The following is an 18,284-nucleotide window of genomic DNA, read 5'->3' as shown; positions in this document are numbered from 1 at the left end:
TCAGTTGAAATCTCCATTCGACTCGCTACGCAGTGAGAACCATCAAGAAGGCGTAACGATAGAACGAGCTCACGAAGGAATTAAGTGGTATTTTAATCCACCGAACGCTATACATTTCGGAGGACTATGGGAAGTAGCAGTTGAAAAAATCATTAGGGATGAAAAAATCATACTTTTAAATACAAAGTAATACTCTTTTAAACACGAAGTGAATAAAACCTGAAAAATAAAACAGGCTACCACAAACTGGCTGCTGCGAAATGTTGTACCCCGTCCTCAACCAGACGTCATCTACCACTAAGCCGGTTAGTTTCAGCTTGACCAAAGCTGCGCTATTTAATAGCCAGCTTGAGACCAGGCGGGTAAAGGCATTCGAGCAGACTGCAGTAGCCGCCAAGGAAAAGATTCGAATGTTTGAAGAATACAATGAGGCGATATCAGAGGCAAACATCTTGAAAATAATCACAGTCCTTAGAGGAATTAAACGCGGCATCCCTCAAACTGCTGGATTTGGAAAAAGGGCAGCTCCTGGCAAAAATGCAAGCAGAATAACGAGAGAATATAGGAAATGCTGAAGATGAAGAAATAAAATTACTCTTCGAAGATAATGATGAAATGTCGCAACATATATCGTAGGATAGGAACATTGACCCAAAGTCCCAAACTATTTATGGTTTCGGGAGAACTATATTTGAGGGAGCGCTGTGAGAGTGAGAGATGCAGTCAAACGCATTATAAGGTCTGTGAGTTTGAAAAAATATATCAGTTTGTTTATCGTTGGGGAATTTTTGGAATAGGCATGCATAACCTAGGACATAAAAATTCACATTCATTCCAAGTCGAACAAATGAACGGGGAAGATTTAGTTTGTTGTGTGCTAAGTGATATCGCTGATATAAGCAGAATAAGTGAACGAAGGTTATAGCACAGACAAACAGACGAGACACTCGCGATAATTCCATCGTCCAATCAAAAACCACTCATTTTTCAAAAAAGCATGTTTCGCAGCATGGCCACACCGCGGCGCGTAAGTGTTGCTTTGAGTTTTCAGTATAAAACCATCCAAATGCACAAAACCCTACAGCATAAAACCCTGAAAATGCAAGCTACTCCGCAACATGCATAACAGAGGGTGCTAGTGTACAAGCAAACTGTGCAGGACGATGGTTTTTAAAGGATTTTCTTCTAAGTGTCATGTCAGTTCGTCAGTGGTTATGGTCAAGTCGATTGAGGCTCGACCAAGTAGCCCAAGGAACAAAACGGCAGCACCTAAACAAGCAGGTGTGGAATAAGAGTTGTGTGGTAGCATTCGGGGCTGAATAAGCGAATTTGCTGAATTGTCTGTTGTTTAAACGTTATATCCTATATTTTTTCTAGCTTCTAATCAACATCTATACGTTGTTATATAAGTGCGGAATAAGAGTCAAACAAACGTTATGCAAGCGTATCGGCTCGACCAAGTAGATGTCTTGACAGAAAACAATTTCGTAAAAGTGTAAAACTTCATTTTTCAAATTAGGCATTCGGCTAGCAGTTTTCTATCCTATAACAGTATCCTATAACACAAGTAGTGTATTATGTTATCGAAAAACCATAATTAATCAATCTAAGAACTCACGTGCAGTACTTATAGTTTTTCGGCAAAACGTCAAATCGGCCAAAGCGCACAATTTGGACCCTATTTTATTCGGTCATAAGTTATTCGTCCAAATGTCACATAACTCTACCATGAAGTGTAAAGCTATCGCTTGCGAACGCACCCTTTGTTGCTGTTTTGCCACCGAACAGTTTTCATTCATTATTGCAGCAAGCGCGGGTGGCGCGTAAGTCCACCGCCATGCTTGATGCGCATGATCGCAGCATGCTGTCGTCAGGAATTGATTTCCCAGAGACAAGATAAAATCGAACAAGTTGTTTCCTTGGCTAGACGTCTTCGACAAAAGCACAAGTTCGTATCTACTGTTATCAGCTGTGCAGGCGGTGACCGACATTCTGTGAAAACTTGAAAAATTAATTTTCCACCGTCAGGTAACGGGCGTTTCTCGGTTTTAGAGCTTCATTCGTATGGTTAAAGTTTTACTTGTACGGAAAAGTATAATTTTTAGCTCGGAAACGCGTAATTTTGTGTTTTTCGCAACAAATCTAAATTTTTGATAACATCTTATCATTTTTTCATGCTACCATATGGACACGGTTTTGTGCTGATTTAAAATTTTAGCAAAGCTTACCACTGTATCCTGCGATGCCCAGCGCTAGGCGGATGATCCTGGGCCACGTAATGTCCGGTTTATGTAGCAAAATGAACCGGACTAAGCAGCTGCCTGCAGATTTAATGGAAACGCCTCTGAATCGATGCCTGAATACGTTCGACATTACCTTGCTAGGTAAGTTGGAGTACCTGATGATTCAGCGCTGGGAAAAGGTGAAGTGAAAAATGTCGGAAAAGAATTTACGCATTAATTGATTTGAGGTGCGAATGTGCTCACGTCGGTACCATGGTAATAGTAGGTACATATTGCGTGGGTTCTCTTTTCCTATGCAAAATTCGAAAAATCAATTAACTGTGATGTTCAGGTGGGTGTGAAAAAAATGTTCGCATTGTTGTTATACAATTGCGTGTCTGGGTGGGACGTGTTTTTTGTGTCGAATTAGATGGTTATTCAGCGAATCTATCCGGAAAGCGGATTTGAGTTAACAACATTTCAGACATTCTCAAATTGGCATGAAACAATATCTCAAAAAGAAAAAAACTCGAGTACAATTTTTATCTGCATCGGTTTAATGTGGGAAAATGTCGGGCGCTATAGCCCCTCATAGAAATAAGCGTTAGTTCCGCCAATGAAAAAAAAAACTTAACACTAGACAATGTCGCGAAGCTAAACTTTATATTTGTAAATGTAAACAAACTGCCGGTGTATTTGCTTATGTTTATAATAATTTTTCATTAAAGTTAAGTGACCTGTAAACTTTCGTATTTGAACGAAAAGTGTTGCGCACTATTTTGGCGGAGTACAAACGCAAAGCGGAAAGTGACGTAGACGTATGAGAACCACGAGTTGCTGGCACTACTTGAAGAGATTCCCATCGTATAACTGGCGACAGTTGGGAGATTACGGTAGGCCAGCCCCGTCACAAGGATGCCGGAACCCTACCGGCCCCAGGAGTAAAGAGGCGCAACATGCTAGATGGATAGATGGTTGAAGCAGAATTGCGTGTGTCAAGACACTCAACGAATTGGTGACGAGTAGCCCAGAACTGAGAACAGTGGAGTGGAGGAATTTTGGATATGGCAAGAGCCACCTCGGCTCTCTGCTGGTATGCGAAGTAAGAAGTACCGGCTAATAATTGGGTCAATTAGTATAACCAACTTTTGAGCTAACTATTTCCCTAGGCTGATAACTATTTCCGTTTACCAACACGAGAGGTTTTCAGAATCAGTACCCTAAATGCTCTTAATTGAAAAATATTGCAACCTTTTTTTTCTGTTCACAGGCATCGGTCATATGGTCGGTGCTGGCGTATATGTGCTAACGGGAACGGTGGCTCACGAGATGGCAGGACCGGGGATAGTGCTTTCGTTCATCCTAGCCGGGATAGTATCGCTGTTGGCTGCCCTCTGTTATGCCGAGTTCGGGACCAGAGTGCCGAAAGCTGGTTCAGCGTACGTCTATACGTACGTTTCGATCGGGGAGTTTTGGGCTTTTGTCATCGGATGGAATATCATACTGGAGCACATGTTGGGAGCAGCGTCTGTAGCACGTGCCTGGAGCGGATACGTTGATTCAATGTTGGGTAACATTGTAGCCAATACAACGATGGAGATTACCGGAGAGATGCACGAGCAACTGCTGGCAAAGTATCCGGACTTCTTGGCGTTCGCTGTTTGTTTGAGTTACGCCATCGCACTGGCCACTGGAGTGAAAGCTACCGCAATGATTAACAGTATATTAACAACAGTTAATGTGGCAGTCATGTTGTTGGTGATTGTACTTGGCTTTTGGTACGCAACTCCAACGAATTGGTCCTTGCCAGATCAGGGATTTCTTCCGTACGGGTTTGGTGGCGTGTTGGCAGGGGCTGCTACATGTTTCTATGCCTTTGTGGGCTTCGATAGTATTGCCACTTCGGGAGAAGAAGCCAAGAATCCAAGCGTCTCCATACCCTTGGCCACAATTCTGTCGCTATGTGTTGTCACCATTGGGTATGTGCTGGTAAGTGCTGCATTGACATTAATGATACCGTACAACGAGATCAATCCGGCTGCAGCGCTTCCGGATGCTTTCGGAATTCGTGGAATCTCTTGGGCTAAGTACGCGATTTCTACTGGTGCTATATGTGGAATGACAACTACACTGCTGGGATCGCTTTTTGCGCTACCGAGATGCCTCTATGCAATGGCCAGTGATGGATTGCTGTTTTCCTGTTTCGGAAAGGTTAATACTAAAACCCAGGTGCCACTTCTAAACTTGGCAGTTTCTGGAGTTTGCTCGGCTCTTTTGGCACTGTTGTTTGATTTGGAGAAACTTGTGGAGTTCATGTCCATTGGGACCCTTCTAGCATACACAATCGTCAGTGCTAGCGTAATTGTGCTACGATACCGACCAATATCCGTTGAAGAGACCGTACATTTAGCTCCAGATACACCTGGAACTGACGAAGAGGAGGGAGCTTCATCGTCATCCCATTCTAGTGCTGTAGATCCATCGTCACCGACTAGTGAAATGATTGAAATAGCCCTGGCGGGTAGGCTGCGTCCTCAGTTCCGTTGGTTGGAACCTCTTTTAGGTCGCTGTGAGCCAGGAGTCGCTTGCTCCGGCGCCGTATTACTATTTTGTGTTCTCAGTGCAGCAGTTTGCTTCCAACTACAGGCATCGTGGGATGAACTGTACAACGGAACCTGGTGGGCCCTGGCCTTGTATGGTTTTCTCCTATTCTGTTTAGTAGCATGTGAGTATTATCATTCATTTTACGATTCGTAATTTATTTAAGGATTAATTTATTTAAGGTATCGTGGTTATTAGTGCTCATCATCAGAACACCCGAGGACTTCAGTTCAAAGTTCCCCTGGTACCATATATTCCAGCGCTAAGCATACTCTGCAACATCGAACTAATGGTACACTTGAGCTTCCTCACGTGGCTTCGCTTTTTCATATGGCTGTCGATTGGAATGTTGGTTTACTTTTTGTACGGTATTCACAACAGCAAGGAGGGTGAACTGGGAACGTCCTACTCGATGCTGATGTCGACGCAGGAAGCGATTCGCGGTTGGGGCGCTACTCATTCTGCTAGTTTATCTGGAGGCGCAAGGGTAACGGTGACCAAGATCGTCAAAGGCAGGGTAAGTCGAAAGAGCGTCGACAAGCAAGCTATAATCGATGACGATGACGATGATTCCTAAGCTACGAGTAGTGTAGTGAAAGCAATCGATAGTGAAATCCTGTGCTTACGCTTAACAATGGCACAATTCGTCTTTATACTAGTATTATTTAGTATTTTATTAGGATATATAGAAGCGAAAGCGCACTTTCATCTTATAGATAATATATTTTTGGCACAATGTTTTGAAACTTCTTAGCTCTGAATTTTAAATAAATGTTACTGTTATGTAAACTATTTTAAAATCATATTAGTATATTACAGATTACCTTTAATATTCTTCTTATATAATTTTTGAATATATTATTTCACACTGTTTCCATAATATGTGGTGTGTAGGCTCAGCCTGTGAAGTCCAGTATTATATTTATTATAATATACATTTTATTTTTATTTATACGGCAATCGGCAAATATATTTTCGTTCTTGAAAAAAGCGGTATAGTTAAAACAAAAATATGTTTGTATTCAAGTTTCTTTGGTTTCATTTTCAAAACATTACAGTATCCTTAAAATTTTATACTGCAACGCTGAATGATTTTTTAAAATAATATAAATTAGCGGTAGTTTAAACTTCGTCAAAAAATAAATTATATTTTGCTGAAAGAAAGTTGTACTATCTGCGCTTCAGATCAGTGGAAATGTATCAAAGATAAATAGGTAGTTCCATCCATTTAAAAAAATCAAACCAGATTTTGTGTAAAGGAAAAATTAAAATAAAAAAAAGTATACTTTCCATCAACATTGTCAAACAAAAACCATGTAATTTGACGACATTGATCATATTATTTTTTCAGAATGTTTTACTAAAACTGCGGAGTTTTTACTACATTTTAAGAATCTTTTAGACTCTCCCGTCTCATGTAGTTTCCCAATGGGATCAAATCCGCACAAAGAGTAGTTGGTTTTATCAACGAAATTTTCCGCCGACTGCTGGTTCATTTCGGGCCACAGCAATAAGTGTTTTAATATTCGTTATTATGAGATAAAATGACCCTAAAGCAAATATAGTTCGCTAGTGATTTACAACGTTTTATAGACTTTACCACAACAAACATTTTTGTTTAAGAGTAGCTTACTCGGATATTATACTTTTGCAAAGCTTCATCGTGATTCTAACATTCCATTGGGTTGCTTCTCATCCTGACAAGTTCTGTCTTATCAAATGGTATAATTAGGAGGTTAGTAAATGACTTCCTTATCATACAAATTATCAACTTCTTTTAGATACAATTGCTACTTACAACACAATACAATAATCGATAGGGCACTATAGTATTTTAAGAAAAATAAAAGGGCATACTCACAAAATATTAAAAAAAACAATAACTGTAGTTAGTAGCTTTCTATGGGTATGTTATCTGTCAGAGTCTGAATTCTATAGAGCAAATATATATATATATATATATTTAACGGATAGAGAGTACGATATTTATATTCCTATTATAACAATATACACAGTCATTGACACTGATGGATTCACTATGTAATAACATGATGATCGTCTAAGGCAAATAAATACCGTACACACAAAAAGTAATGTTAAACTCTACATTAACACAAGCTTGGTACAATAGAAGTAGTGAATAAACTAATCATGCCGTGATTACATTATTATATGCCATACATGAATGAAGACGTGGATGAACTTTAAGCAACACATTTACAGAATGGGACATCTACCAAGGGTAAACAGTATCAATTAGTAGAGTTTATAGAGGCAGTTGAAAAAGTGGAAGTCATTGCTGAATACTATCATCTGCACGACATGATGTGACTAAACCAATGATTCAGTGTAAATAAATATGAATAAAAGTCCTTTCCGTAAAAACTATATTCATTCACCCGATAAAACATTTATGTTCAAAACAAGAAAGTGTAAGCTGTGCTTTCACCTATCCCGGGCTATCCGTTTTGCCAAAGGGGTTAGGGTCTGTGGTCTCATTCATCAGTTTTTTTATTTTTAAATGTTTAATTGTTTGCTACGATTGGATTAGTTATGGTGGTTATTACTATTATCACAGACAAACAGACGAGACACTCGAGTTAATTCCATCGTCCAATAAAAAACCACTCATTTTTCAAAAAATCATGTTTCGCAACATGGCCACACCGCGGCGCGCGGGTGTTGCTTCGAGTTTTTAGTATGAAACCATTCAAATGTATAAACCCTACAGCATAAAACCCTGCAAATGCAAACTACTCCGCAACATGCATAACAGAGGGTGCTAGTGTGCAAGCAAATTGTGTAGGACGATGGTTTTTAAAGCATTTTCTTCTATGTGTCTTGTCAGTTCGTCAGTGCTATTATTATAAAGTTTTTTTTTTGTTACGTCTGCTCCAGCTGTATTTAATTGTGGTGATTCAGGAACCTCCTCGTTTTATTACAGGTTCCAAGAACCATCGATTATTGGATATTGTCCAAATTTCTATTATAGACTACAGGGCACTACTAGTGGCTGAGATGACCACCGGAACTATACGTACGCCCTCAAGGTGCCACATCTACTTTAACTCCTCAGCCAAGTCGTGGTACTTCGTTATTTTGGCCGAGATTTGTTATTATTTTATTATAATTATTATTATAGTATTATATTATTATTATTATTACTATCTATAATTATTATTTACTAGTTGACCCGGCAAACTTTATACTGCCACCAGTTGAATTAAATGACGTAAATTGTAAATTTTGGATGTACTCAAAGTATAGGCACAGAGAACAGACATCCATTCAGGAACAAATTTTCGGGAATTCTTGGATAAAATTTCAAATTAAAATCACCTAATATGCTAGCGTCACCACCACTACCCAAGCAACCAAAAGTTCGAATATTACTTGACACGCGAACTCGAAAGTTCATAATTAGTTCAGATTCAGTTCCGTGGAACTTTCACGCTGATTAGTAGTGTATATCAAGTATATGTGGAACTAAATGCTTTAAGAAGTGCTGCGAGTACTTCATACACACTTAATTTTGATTTTTGCTCTCGGTAAAATTTCATGCCGAATTCAACGGTAAAAATTATTTTTAACGATATCTCGTTAAAAAATAACATTTTACATCATCTCGGCAATTTGGTTTCACGTACTTCAGTAATTATTTTCGAAATGCCGATAATCGTTAAAAAAATGTGACGAATATTCCGGTTTTCATCATTTTACCGGAATCAGCAATAACAAATACCATTTCTCGGTGAAACCGCAACTTGCTTTGCCATAAATCGGTAAATGCACGGGAGCTTTTTTTGTTGCAGTTTTTTGGCGGCAAGCGGCAACACGACAGCGAGAAATGTCAAACATTTTTTCGTTCGTCACTTCGTCAGCCAGCACAGCCAGCGTATTTCAATATTTTTGTTTCGCATTTCGCTAGCGATTTCGTTTTCGTTGTGTGAAAGTGCTTTTAATGATAAACCTGTATTCTGAATCGTTACAACTGTTTCAAAAATATCGTCTTCATTTTAAGAAAAAAATAGTAAGTAGAAAAAAATTGTTTTATAGAAAAGTTATTTCAAATTTGGTTATTTGTTGATAGGCGGCAAAAAAACAACTATCAAGGTGTTCCCAAGGGCAGCGCCTCTATCAAGTCGTGGAAATTCTGGCAACAAATTGCCAAGCAATACTCAATACAGTTCACGTCTACTGTCGAGCTTGTCCATTACCGTGCGAATCCGATCTTTGCTGTCTGCGGGTGGCCGCTCACAATATGGATGTCTTAACACCGCCCGAAATTATAATCTATACCTATAAAAAAGGATTTCTGTCTGTCTGTCCTGTGTTCCTTATAGAATCAAAAACTACTGAACCAATCGGCGTGAAAATTTGCATGTAGAGGTTTTTGGGGTCAGGAAAGGTTTTAGTGATGGTTAGAGACCCCTCCCCCCACTAAAAGGGGGGGCTCCCATACAAATGAAACACAAATTTCTGCATAACTCGAGAACTAATCAAGCAAATAGAACCAAATTTGACATGTGGGTGTTTTCGGTGACAAGAATTTATTCTAGGGTAATTTGAGACCCCTCCCCTCTTTATAAGGGGAATTATAACTCCTCTCCCCTTTAAGAGGGGGGTTTCCATACAAATTTCCTCATAACTCGAGAACTAATCAAGCAAATGGAACCAAATTTGGCATGTGAAGGTTTTCGAGGGCAAGAAAATTTTCTATGTTGAATTAGGACCCCTCCTCACTTTAAGAGGGGGGGCTCCTGTACAAATGAAATACCAATTTCCTCATAACTCGAGAACTAATCAAGCAAATGGAACCAAATTTGGCATGTGTGTGTTTTTGGAGACAAAATTTTTTTCTATGATGAATTGGGACCCCTATCCACTTTAAAAGGGGGGGGGGGGGCTCCTATACAAACGAAATACAAATTTCCTTATAACTCGAGAGCTAATCCAGCAAATGGAACCAAATTTGGCATGTAGGTGTTTTTGGAGGCAAGAATTTTTTCTACGATGAATAAGAACCTCTCCCCACTTTAGGAGGGGGGCTCCTATACAAATGAAATACATATTTCCTCATAACTCGAGAAATAATCAAGCAAATAGAACCAAATTTGGCATGTGGGTGTTTTCGGTGACAAGAATTTATTCTATGGTAAATTGAGACCCCTCCCTCTTTATAAGGGGAATTGTAGCTCCTCTCCCCTTTAAGAGGGGGGGCTTCCATACAAATTTCCTCATAACTCGAGAACTAATCAAGCCAATGGAACCAAATTTGGCATGTGAAGGTTTTCGAGGGCAAGAAAATTTTTTACGGTGAATTAGGACCCCTCCCCACTCTAAGAGGGGGGGCTCCTGTACAAATGAAATACAAATTTCCTCCTAACTCGAGAACTAATCAAGCAAATAGAACAACATTTGGCATGTGGGTGTTTTTTTTGGTGACAAGAATTTATTCTATGGTGAATTGAGACCCCTCCCCTCTTTATAAGAGGAATTATAACTCCTCTCCCCTTTAAGAGGGGGGGCTTCTATACAAATTTCCTCATAACTCGAGAACTAATCAAGCAAATGGAACCAAATTTGGCATGTGAAGGTTTTCGAGAGCAAGAAAATTTTCTATGGTGAATTAGGACCCCTCCCCACTTTAAGAGGAGGGGCTCCTGTACAAATGAAATACAAATTTCCTCATAACTCGAGAACTAATCAAGCGAATTGAACCAAATTTGGCATGTATGTGTTTTTGGAGACAATTTTTTTTTCAATGATGAATTGGGACCCCTCCCCACTTTAGGAGGGGGGGTCCTATACAAACGAAATACAAATTTCCTCATAACTCGAGAACTAATCCAGCAAATGGAACCAAATTTGGCGTGTAGGTGTTTTTGGAGACAAGAATTTTTTCTGTGATTAATTAGGACCTCTTCCCACATTAGGAGGGGGGGCTCCAATACAAATGAATTACAAATTTCCCCATAACTCGAGAACTAATCAAGCAAATAGAACCAAATTCGGCATGTGGAGGTTTTTGGAGGCAAAAATATTTTCTACGGTGAATTAGGATCCTTCCACACTTCAAGAGGGGGGGCTTCTACACAAATGAAATACAAATTTCCTCATAATTCGAGAACTAATCAAGCAAATTGAACCATATTTGGCATGTGGGTGTTTTTGGAGGCAACCATTTTTCCCATGATGAATTAGGACTTCTTACCTTTTTAGGAGGGGGGGGGGCTCCCATTCAAACGAAATACAAATTTGCTCATAACTTTAGAACTAATCAAGCAAATGGAACCAAATTTGGCATGTGAGAGTTTTAGATGGTAGAATTTTTTTTCTGTGGTGTATTACGACCCCTTTCCCTTTTAAGAGGGTGAGCTCCCATACAAATGAAATACAAATTTCCTTATAATTTGAGTACTAATCTAGCAAATGGAACCAAATTTAGCATGTAGGAGATTTTTGAGTCTTGAATTTATTTTATGATAGTTAGAGACCTCTCACCCCTGTGGTAGGGGGATATGGACTCTCATACAAATAAAACAGAAATTTTTGCGAAACTCAAAAACTAATCCAACTCGAGAAATTCGAGACTCTTCCATAAAACATTAATCAATAACAAGACCACAAAAACTATCTATAGTAACACTAGATCATTCAGGACGAGCCGGTCGCGAGTGTTGCCGGTGACCCGCCGTCGGAGGCGCCGCCCACTGGGGGGCTTGCAAAACTCGAGATAGTGACAAAGATCACCCGAGATTCATGATTTATGTACAACACAGGTTAATTTGTGGCAATACGAAGTTTGTCGGGTCAGCTAGTCAACTATAAGATTTCAAACCCAAAGGAAACCTAATACCTATTCCGGCACGCATTCGAATCGGGTGCACCGCAGCACAAACTGTGCTCGACGGTGGCTCAACCGTTGATTGAAGCGCTGATCCGTATGAAGAATGGGCTGTTCTTTACCTATGGAGTAACAGGCAATGGGAAAACGTATACCATGACCGGGGATGTTCAGTACCGCGGCATAATGCCGCGCTGTTTCGATACCCTATTTCGTACCATCTTGGATTACCGGGCGAAGAAGTTCGTTTTCAAACCGGACCGGTTGAACGCGTTCGACATCCTGCCGGAAACGGATGCCATGCACTCCGGATGAATCGAATGAAGCGAAAGGACACCGATCCGAAGCTGGCGTCGAAGGCATCGGCGGAACCGTCCGAGGTTAGCGGCTGAGCGATAATATTTACTCCGTTATTATTACATGTGTTGAGGTTTATAACAGTTGCGTGTACCATCTGCTCGAGGAAACGACATTTCAGAAGTGAGGCTTTGGAATCAAATCCTTCTTTATAGGTATAGATTTTGTTCTGATGAAAACATATATCGCTCAGACTCACTCCGAAGACAGTCATATCAAAATAGTTTTTCATCCGTAAAATAAATAAACAGTGGGAATGAAAGCAAAGTTTTGTTTTTTCCCTGTATGGTAATTTTTGGTATTTTCGAAAAAGTAGTTTTAGTTTTTTCCGAATATCGGCAGTAAATAATACTGATCATTCAGCAAAATTAACTGACAAAATCGGCAAACTTAATTTAAAAATACAGCGGATCTCGGTTAAAAGCTACCGAGTGTGTCGGCATGTTTTACCAGATCTCGTCAAAAAACTACCGAGCGCGTAGGTAAAATTTGCCAGATCCTCTTTAAAAAACTGCCGAATGAGTCAGTATATTTTGCCGAAGTTCTCAGTATATTTTGACAGTTCGATATCATTTGCGCTTACCGAGTGATCAGTAAACGTAACTTTTGCCGAGAAGGTTACCGAGAGCTCAGCTGTCCAATTCTCGGCATTTTTTTTGCCGATTTCGGCGAAAAAAATTAAGTGTGTAGATACTTCAAAGCTATTAGGATGCTACATGAAGTTCTGAAGTAACTTTAGTTGCTAACAAGTTCTGCGTGTTGCTTTTTTGTTTATATTTCTGGTGATCAAACCAGCAGAACCTGAAACTATTGGAGATTAATTTTTATTTCACTTGAATAAATTTAATCCTCGCACATTTCTAATTACACATATAAATTAGAATGTAATGCTCTTCATTATTGTGTTGTGTCGTGTAGCATATGCTGTCGGTATCTCACTACTATAATTAATTGCCTGGTTCCAAACTTTATGTTCTATAATTAACTCGCGCTGTACAAAGCTGCTGCAAGTTCTAAAACGAACTTTTACTTAACAACTCATTGGCAAAATTCACATCGCTTGTATACGGCAAAGGTGACGCAGTGGATCGGGATAGGTTTACAACGCGGAACACCCGGGTTCAGACCCAACAGCAGGCAAATGCAACGAATATAGAAGTTAGGTAGAAGTATAAAAATAGAACATAGAAGTGCTGCTAAATTTGTTTTTTCTTAGTTTTTGACAGTTTATTTCGAAGCTGCTTAGCGTTCTATGCAGTGAACCCAAGACAGCTTGAAAGTTCGGTTAATTACTTAAAAGTGACGCTGCTTAGCAAGTTATAGATTGATATACATAAAGCTGTTTAACCCTTGTTAGACACCATTATTCGAACTCTTGGTTACTTGGGTATAGTTTCCCAACTAAATGATTCTTTTGATTTGCACACTGATAACCTTTGGCTCCTCTGGCGCTAGCATATATGGACTATAAGCGTTATGCTAGCGCCAGAAGCTAGCTGTTGTGAGTTTAGTGTAGAATTTTATGCGCCGTTAGCGACATCATCACTATAGTTTCCCAACTAATTTGACATAAGTTATCCAAGTGGGGACCTTTCGCTTGGATGTCTGTTCTCTGTGGTATAGGTTAGTGTAGGTTAAGTTTTGTATACGTTTTTTAAGAAGTTTATCTTTTGAGGGAATAGATTTTCATAGAACGTCTGTTTCTTACAACTGTGCTAAACCATTAGTTAGAAATGACAATCTTTCCGAAATCATAAAATTTATTCTAAATAAACGTTAAAAACATGTGGAAAATCTTGATTTTTCAATTCCCAGAACCCAACAGTTATGCTGGGTGTCAATATATTTTTTTGTAAAAGTATACACAATGTATTGAAACAATTTTTTTTTTGAAGCTGAGATGGACGAAAAAGGGTGATGGGGGGTGGCGGGAGGGGGGTTCTGATACGCTTAAAAATACCGGACGTCTTTTATTTGTTTATTTGTTTATTTGTCTTCATGATTCATCTGACACTTAAAGTCTTAATGAATATACTGGTATAATATAGTAACTCATATCATGGAAGATCTAGAAATCTTATTTTTAAAACAGTAACTGGGTTCGTTAAAAATATACAATTCTTCCACCAACGAGAAGGCGCGAATGCATGCCGTGACTGGTTCATTATATCCGAAAGATGATCTATGGAAATTAGGCAAAAGTAGTGTATCGTTACGTAGCGTCCTTTGCGGGGCTCGCAAATTCAAAGCGGAAAGCAGCCAGGGGGAGTCGATTTCACTATTTAGAAGCTTTCCAATCAGTATTGCTTGTTGAATGGTTCGTCGTCGTTGTAATGTATCTAATCCCAGAAGTCGACATCGGTCAGGGTACGGAGGAAGGTCAGATGGGTTGCGCCATGGTAAATGCTTTAAAGCTAACCGGATGAAACGTTTCTGGATGCGCTCGATTCGAATACTCCAAGATGCTTGATGTGGACACCAAACTACAGCAGCGGTTTCCAAAAGAGGGCGTACAAGCGCACAATATAGCGCCTTTAGGCAGTGCGGATCAGTAAAATCTTTTGCAATTTTCGAGATAAAACCCAACTGGCGGCTCGCTTTAGAGATGACAGCTGAGCGGTGTGAGTCAAATGAAAGTTTCGTGTCTAGCAGGATGCCCAGATCGTTTATCTGATTTACTCTCGAGAGTGTGACACCATCAATTTGGTATGCAAACGTGATAGGCGTTAAGATGCGATGAAAAGTGATCACTACACATTTGTCGGTGCTAAGCGATAACTTATTTTTTCTACACCAACCGGCGAATACATTAAGCAATGATTGAAGATGCTCACAATCTTCTATGGCCTGCACAGCGGAGTAAAGTTTCAGATCATCTGCATAAATGAGCTTGCAGTCATGATCGAGCAACAGGGCGGCGTCATTGAAGAACAGAATGAAAAGCAATGGACCCAGGTTGCTTCCTTGTGGAATTCCAGATATGTTGGAAAATGGTCTCGATGTACAGGAATCAATTTTAACTTGCAATGCTCTATCAGAGAGGTACGATTTCAGCCATAAAACAAGTTCCTCAGAAGCGCCCAGTCGAGAGAGTTTACAAAGCAGTATTCGATGATCAATTTTGTCAAAAGCAGCTTTTAAGTCGGTATATATCACATCCATCTGGGCTTTCAATTCCAGGTTCGTAATACACGTAGAAATAAATTGCATCAAATTAGTTGTCACTGAACGGCCGGGCATAAAACCATGCTGGTCAAAGCAGATATAATTTTTTAATCGCTCTAAAAGAGCACCACTCACAATGATCTCAAACAGCTTCGATGCAGCGGAGAGACTTGTTATACCACGATAGTTTTTCACGTTTCTACGGTCACCGGATTTGAAAACTGGAAACATATAAGAGTGCTTCCACACGAAAGGAAATTGTCCTTCCAGGAACGAGCGATTGAAAATACAGCATAGAGGATCCGCAAGTACTGCTATACAACGAGATAAAACCACTGCAGGAACTCCATCTGGGCCAGGCGAAAATGTACATTTCAATTTCTTTGCAGCTGCCACAACAATTTCTTTTGTAACTACAAAAGTACGTACATCGACTAAATCGATTGGGACATCGGAGGCAGCATACTCGGCTTCCTGTTGGGTAGAACAGGCGGGATTGAAGACAGAAGCGAAATGTTTAGCAAATAGGTCACAGGCGGCTGCAGTTGACGTGGCAGTCACTTCGTCAAGAAAAACATTTGATGGTACCGACGAAGTTTTCCGTTTGGAATTTACAAAGCTCCAAAAACTCTTTGGGTTCCTCCGAAGACTTGATTGAATGCGTAATACATACGACTTATACAATGCAGCATTAACCCGACGGTAAACATTGCTAGCTTGTCGAAAACTGCGTTTGTGTTCAGCTGTTCGACTGCGACGAAGTCTACGTTGGCAAGCGTTACACGCACGTTTTAGTGCACGAGACCGTGGGGTGCTCCAAGCAGGTGAGGCAGCCATGCGGTTCCTTGGCACATTTGTCATAAGCCACGAGCGAATTTCATTGCAAAACGTTTCAGCCATACCATCGACGTCACATGAAGCAAAAAGAATTTCCCAATTCACTATTGATAGGTGCTCAAGTAAAGCAGTAAAATTGATCTTGCGGTAATTTGGCATTCGCTCAACATTCGAATTAACTGTTTCAGTACAATCAGCAACGGCAGGAAGTAAAATCTCTAACGGTGGGTGATGACAATCGATTGGCAGCAGCGGGACGGAGCATTCGGTAACATCCACCTTTTGTTCAAACGAACAGAAAACCAGATCAAGTGTACGGTTGAGATGGTTGCGTATGAGGCTTGCTTGTCCTATATTCAAAAAATCCATGCCGTCCAATAAAGTACAACTTGACGGTGGGAGCTGGTTTGCATTACAACAGTAAATCCCGTCAAGGTCACTGGCCCACTGAATATGTGGCTGATTATAGTCACCGCAAACAAGTATAGTGTCTTCTGATGAGAATTTCGCTCTCAACTCATCGATAGAAGCTATGTGGCCGTTTAATGTGCCGATGTCACCGCTCCTGTCGGGTGGAATATACACTGCACATATCAGCAGCCTTTTACCGTTTATGACAGAAGAAACGCAAATCTGCTCCAAATTTAGTCCGTTGTTTATACATACTGCATTACTGGTATGGTGTCGAGCAACAGCAACAAGCACACCACCAAAACGAGATTTGCAGCTGTTTTGCAAGCTGCGATCGCACCTGAACACATTATAAGCAGTGCCAAAAAGCTGGATGTCGTTGATACTATCGTTCAAGCCAGTTTCGGTCAGGATGATGACGTCGTATGTACTGTCGCTGGCAGCCAGGAAAAAGTCGTCAATCTTAGTGCGAAGACCGCGGACATTCTGGTAGAAGATCCAAATTCCACCGATATCGTAAGAGCTCCGCTGCAACGTGCCACAGTTGGGTATTGAGTCGTTGTTAATATTATAAAAATACTCGCCTTTGGCGGGAACCTGAGGGTTCCCACCGTCCGAATCAGATCGCATTAAAATATAATTATCAGTATTATGTTGTTTCGAGCAGGTAGCACCATTGTCATAGATCCAATTTACTAGTTTTTTGGCTTATATATGAATTCCCTGAATTTTACTCCAACCGGCCAGCTAGCTGCATCTAAAGATTTTTCCTTTAATGCTGGATCCAACCCAATTTTGAAAGAGACAAAAGTCATATTCGAGACGTCTATTCCTTTTGGCACCAGACGAACGATTTCTGCAGGTTCAGTCGTTTCTAAACACCGTTCTATTATCTTTTGCACATCGTCATTCGTTATCAGTGGTTGAAATCCGGATAAATAAAGCCAAAACTTAGGAGACGGTGCAGCAGCGGTGATGAAATTAACAGAAAGATCACTAAGGTCGATCGATTTCGTACCACGATCGCTAGTGGGGAGCAGTATTTGCTCTTGCTCGTTGCGGCGACGTTTAGCTCCAATTTTAGGCCATTGAGGAGTTTTTGGTTCACGTACCACTGGAAGGCAATCAGTACTGCTCACAAAATCGACTTTCTTATTCAATGCCTCTACCAAACCAGAAAGCTGATGCATTTGAGCCGCCAAGCCGTCCGAGCTTGGAGATGGCAAAGGGCAATTTTTCTGCATGTCAGCAATATACGTACGGATACTTCTGCCGTTCAATTCAGTACGGCACTCGGTACAAATAAACAAAGCTTTTCCCTGAGCAAAAATATCTTTGCACGGGCGTTGATTGAAACCGCAGCATTGTTGACTAATGTGATAAAATGTTCCTCAGAAGCCGCAACAGACTGGCTCCAAATCGTGGATATCCATTTTACATTCACCGCATACTTTATTGTTATCCATATTTGCCTCAATTTTCGTTCTTCACTGGCTTGGAGAATTAACAATATGGGTGCTGAGTGTTTCGTAGCTATGCACTAAACTTTGTGATAGAAAGTAAGCGAGTATATCACAGCTGATGAAACTAATTTGTATTCCAGCAAGCGCAGATGGTCCGGAGAATAAAATCACACAACTAATAGAACGTAAAGTAAGGTTTTACACCAAAAATAATCAAAAATATGATACAAAACTCAAAGCGCAAACGTAAACGTAAACACGACAGTGATGCCGAATGACTTTTGTGAACGACGCCTTGGTTTTCATAGCTGACACGGCTGACACTGACAAAATTGCAGATAATTTTCGAAAAAACTGGCACCTCTGGTCTGGTACTAATCA

At 40.2% G+C, this 18,284-nt stretch overlaps 1 protein-coding gene across 1 annotated transcript; it reads left to right on the top strand.

Annotated features, from left to right (window-relative positions):
* Window positions 1-2,242: 2,242 nt before the first annotated feature.
* LOC128737989 (cationic amino acid transporter 4) lies at window positions 2,243-5,400 on the top strand. Its single transcript, XM_053832782.1, has 3 exons — window positions 2,243-2,384; window positions 3,493-4,947; window positions 5,006-5,400. Exons 1-3 carry the CDS (start codon window positions 2,243-2,245, stop codon window positions 5,398-5,400), a joined length of 1,992 nt encoding a protein of 663 aa, XP_053688757.1.
* Window positions 5,401-18,284: the final 12,884 nt, after the last annotated feature.

The sequence above is a fragment of the Sabethes cyaneus genome, chromosome 2 (genome assembly GCF_943734655.1).
Source record: "Sabethes cyaneus chromosome 2, idSabCyanKW18_F2, whole genome shotgun sequence".
Classification (NCBI taxonomy): domain Eukaryota; kingdom Metazoa; phylum Arthropoda; class Insecta; order Diptera; family Culicidae; genus Sabethes; species Sabethes cyaneus.
The sequence above is the reverse complement of the archived record's forward strand: the minus strand, read 5'-3'. Positions and strand labels throughout refer to the sequence as shown.

Bases quoted from the DNA above. Each gene is read 5' to 3' on its own strand.
- LOC128737989 (XM_053832782.1), top strand. From the start codon at position 2,243: ATGCCCAGCGCTAGGCGGATGATCCTGGGCCACGTAATGTCCGGTTTA. The intron at 2,385-3,492 runs GTAAGTTGGAGT...TTCTGTTCACAG, and splicing joins GTTCGACATTACCTTGCTAG to GCATCGGTCATATGGTCGGT. The intron at 4,948-5,005 runs GTGAGTATTATC...AATTTATTTAAG, and splicing joins CCTATTCTGTTTAGTAGCAT to GTATCGTGGTTATTAGTGCT.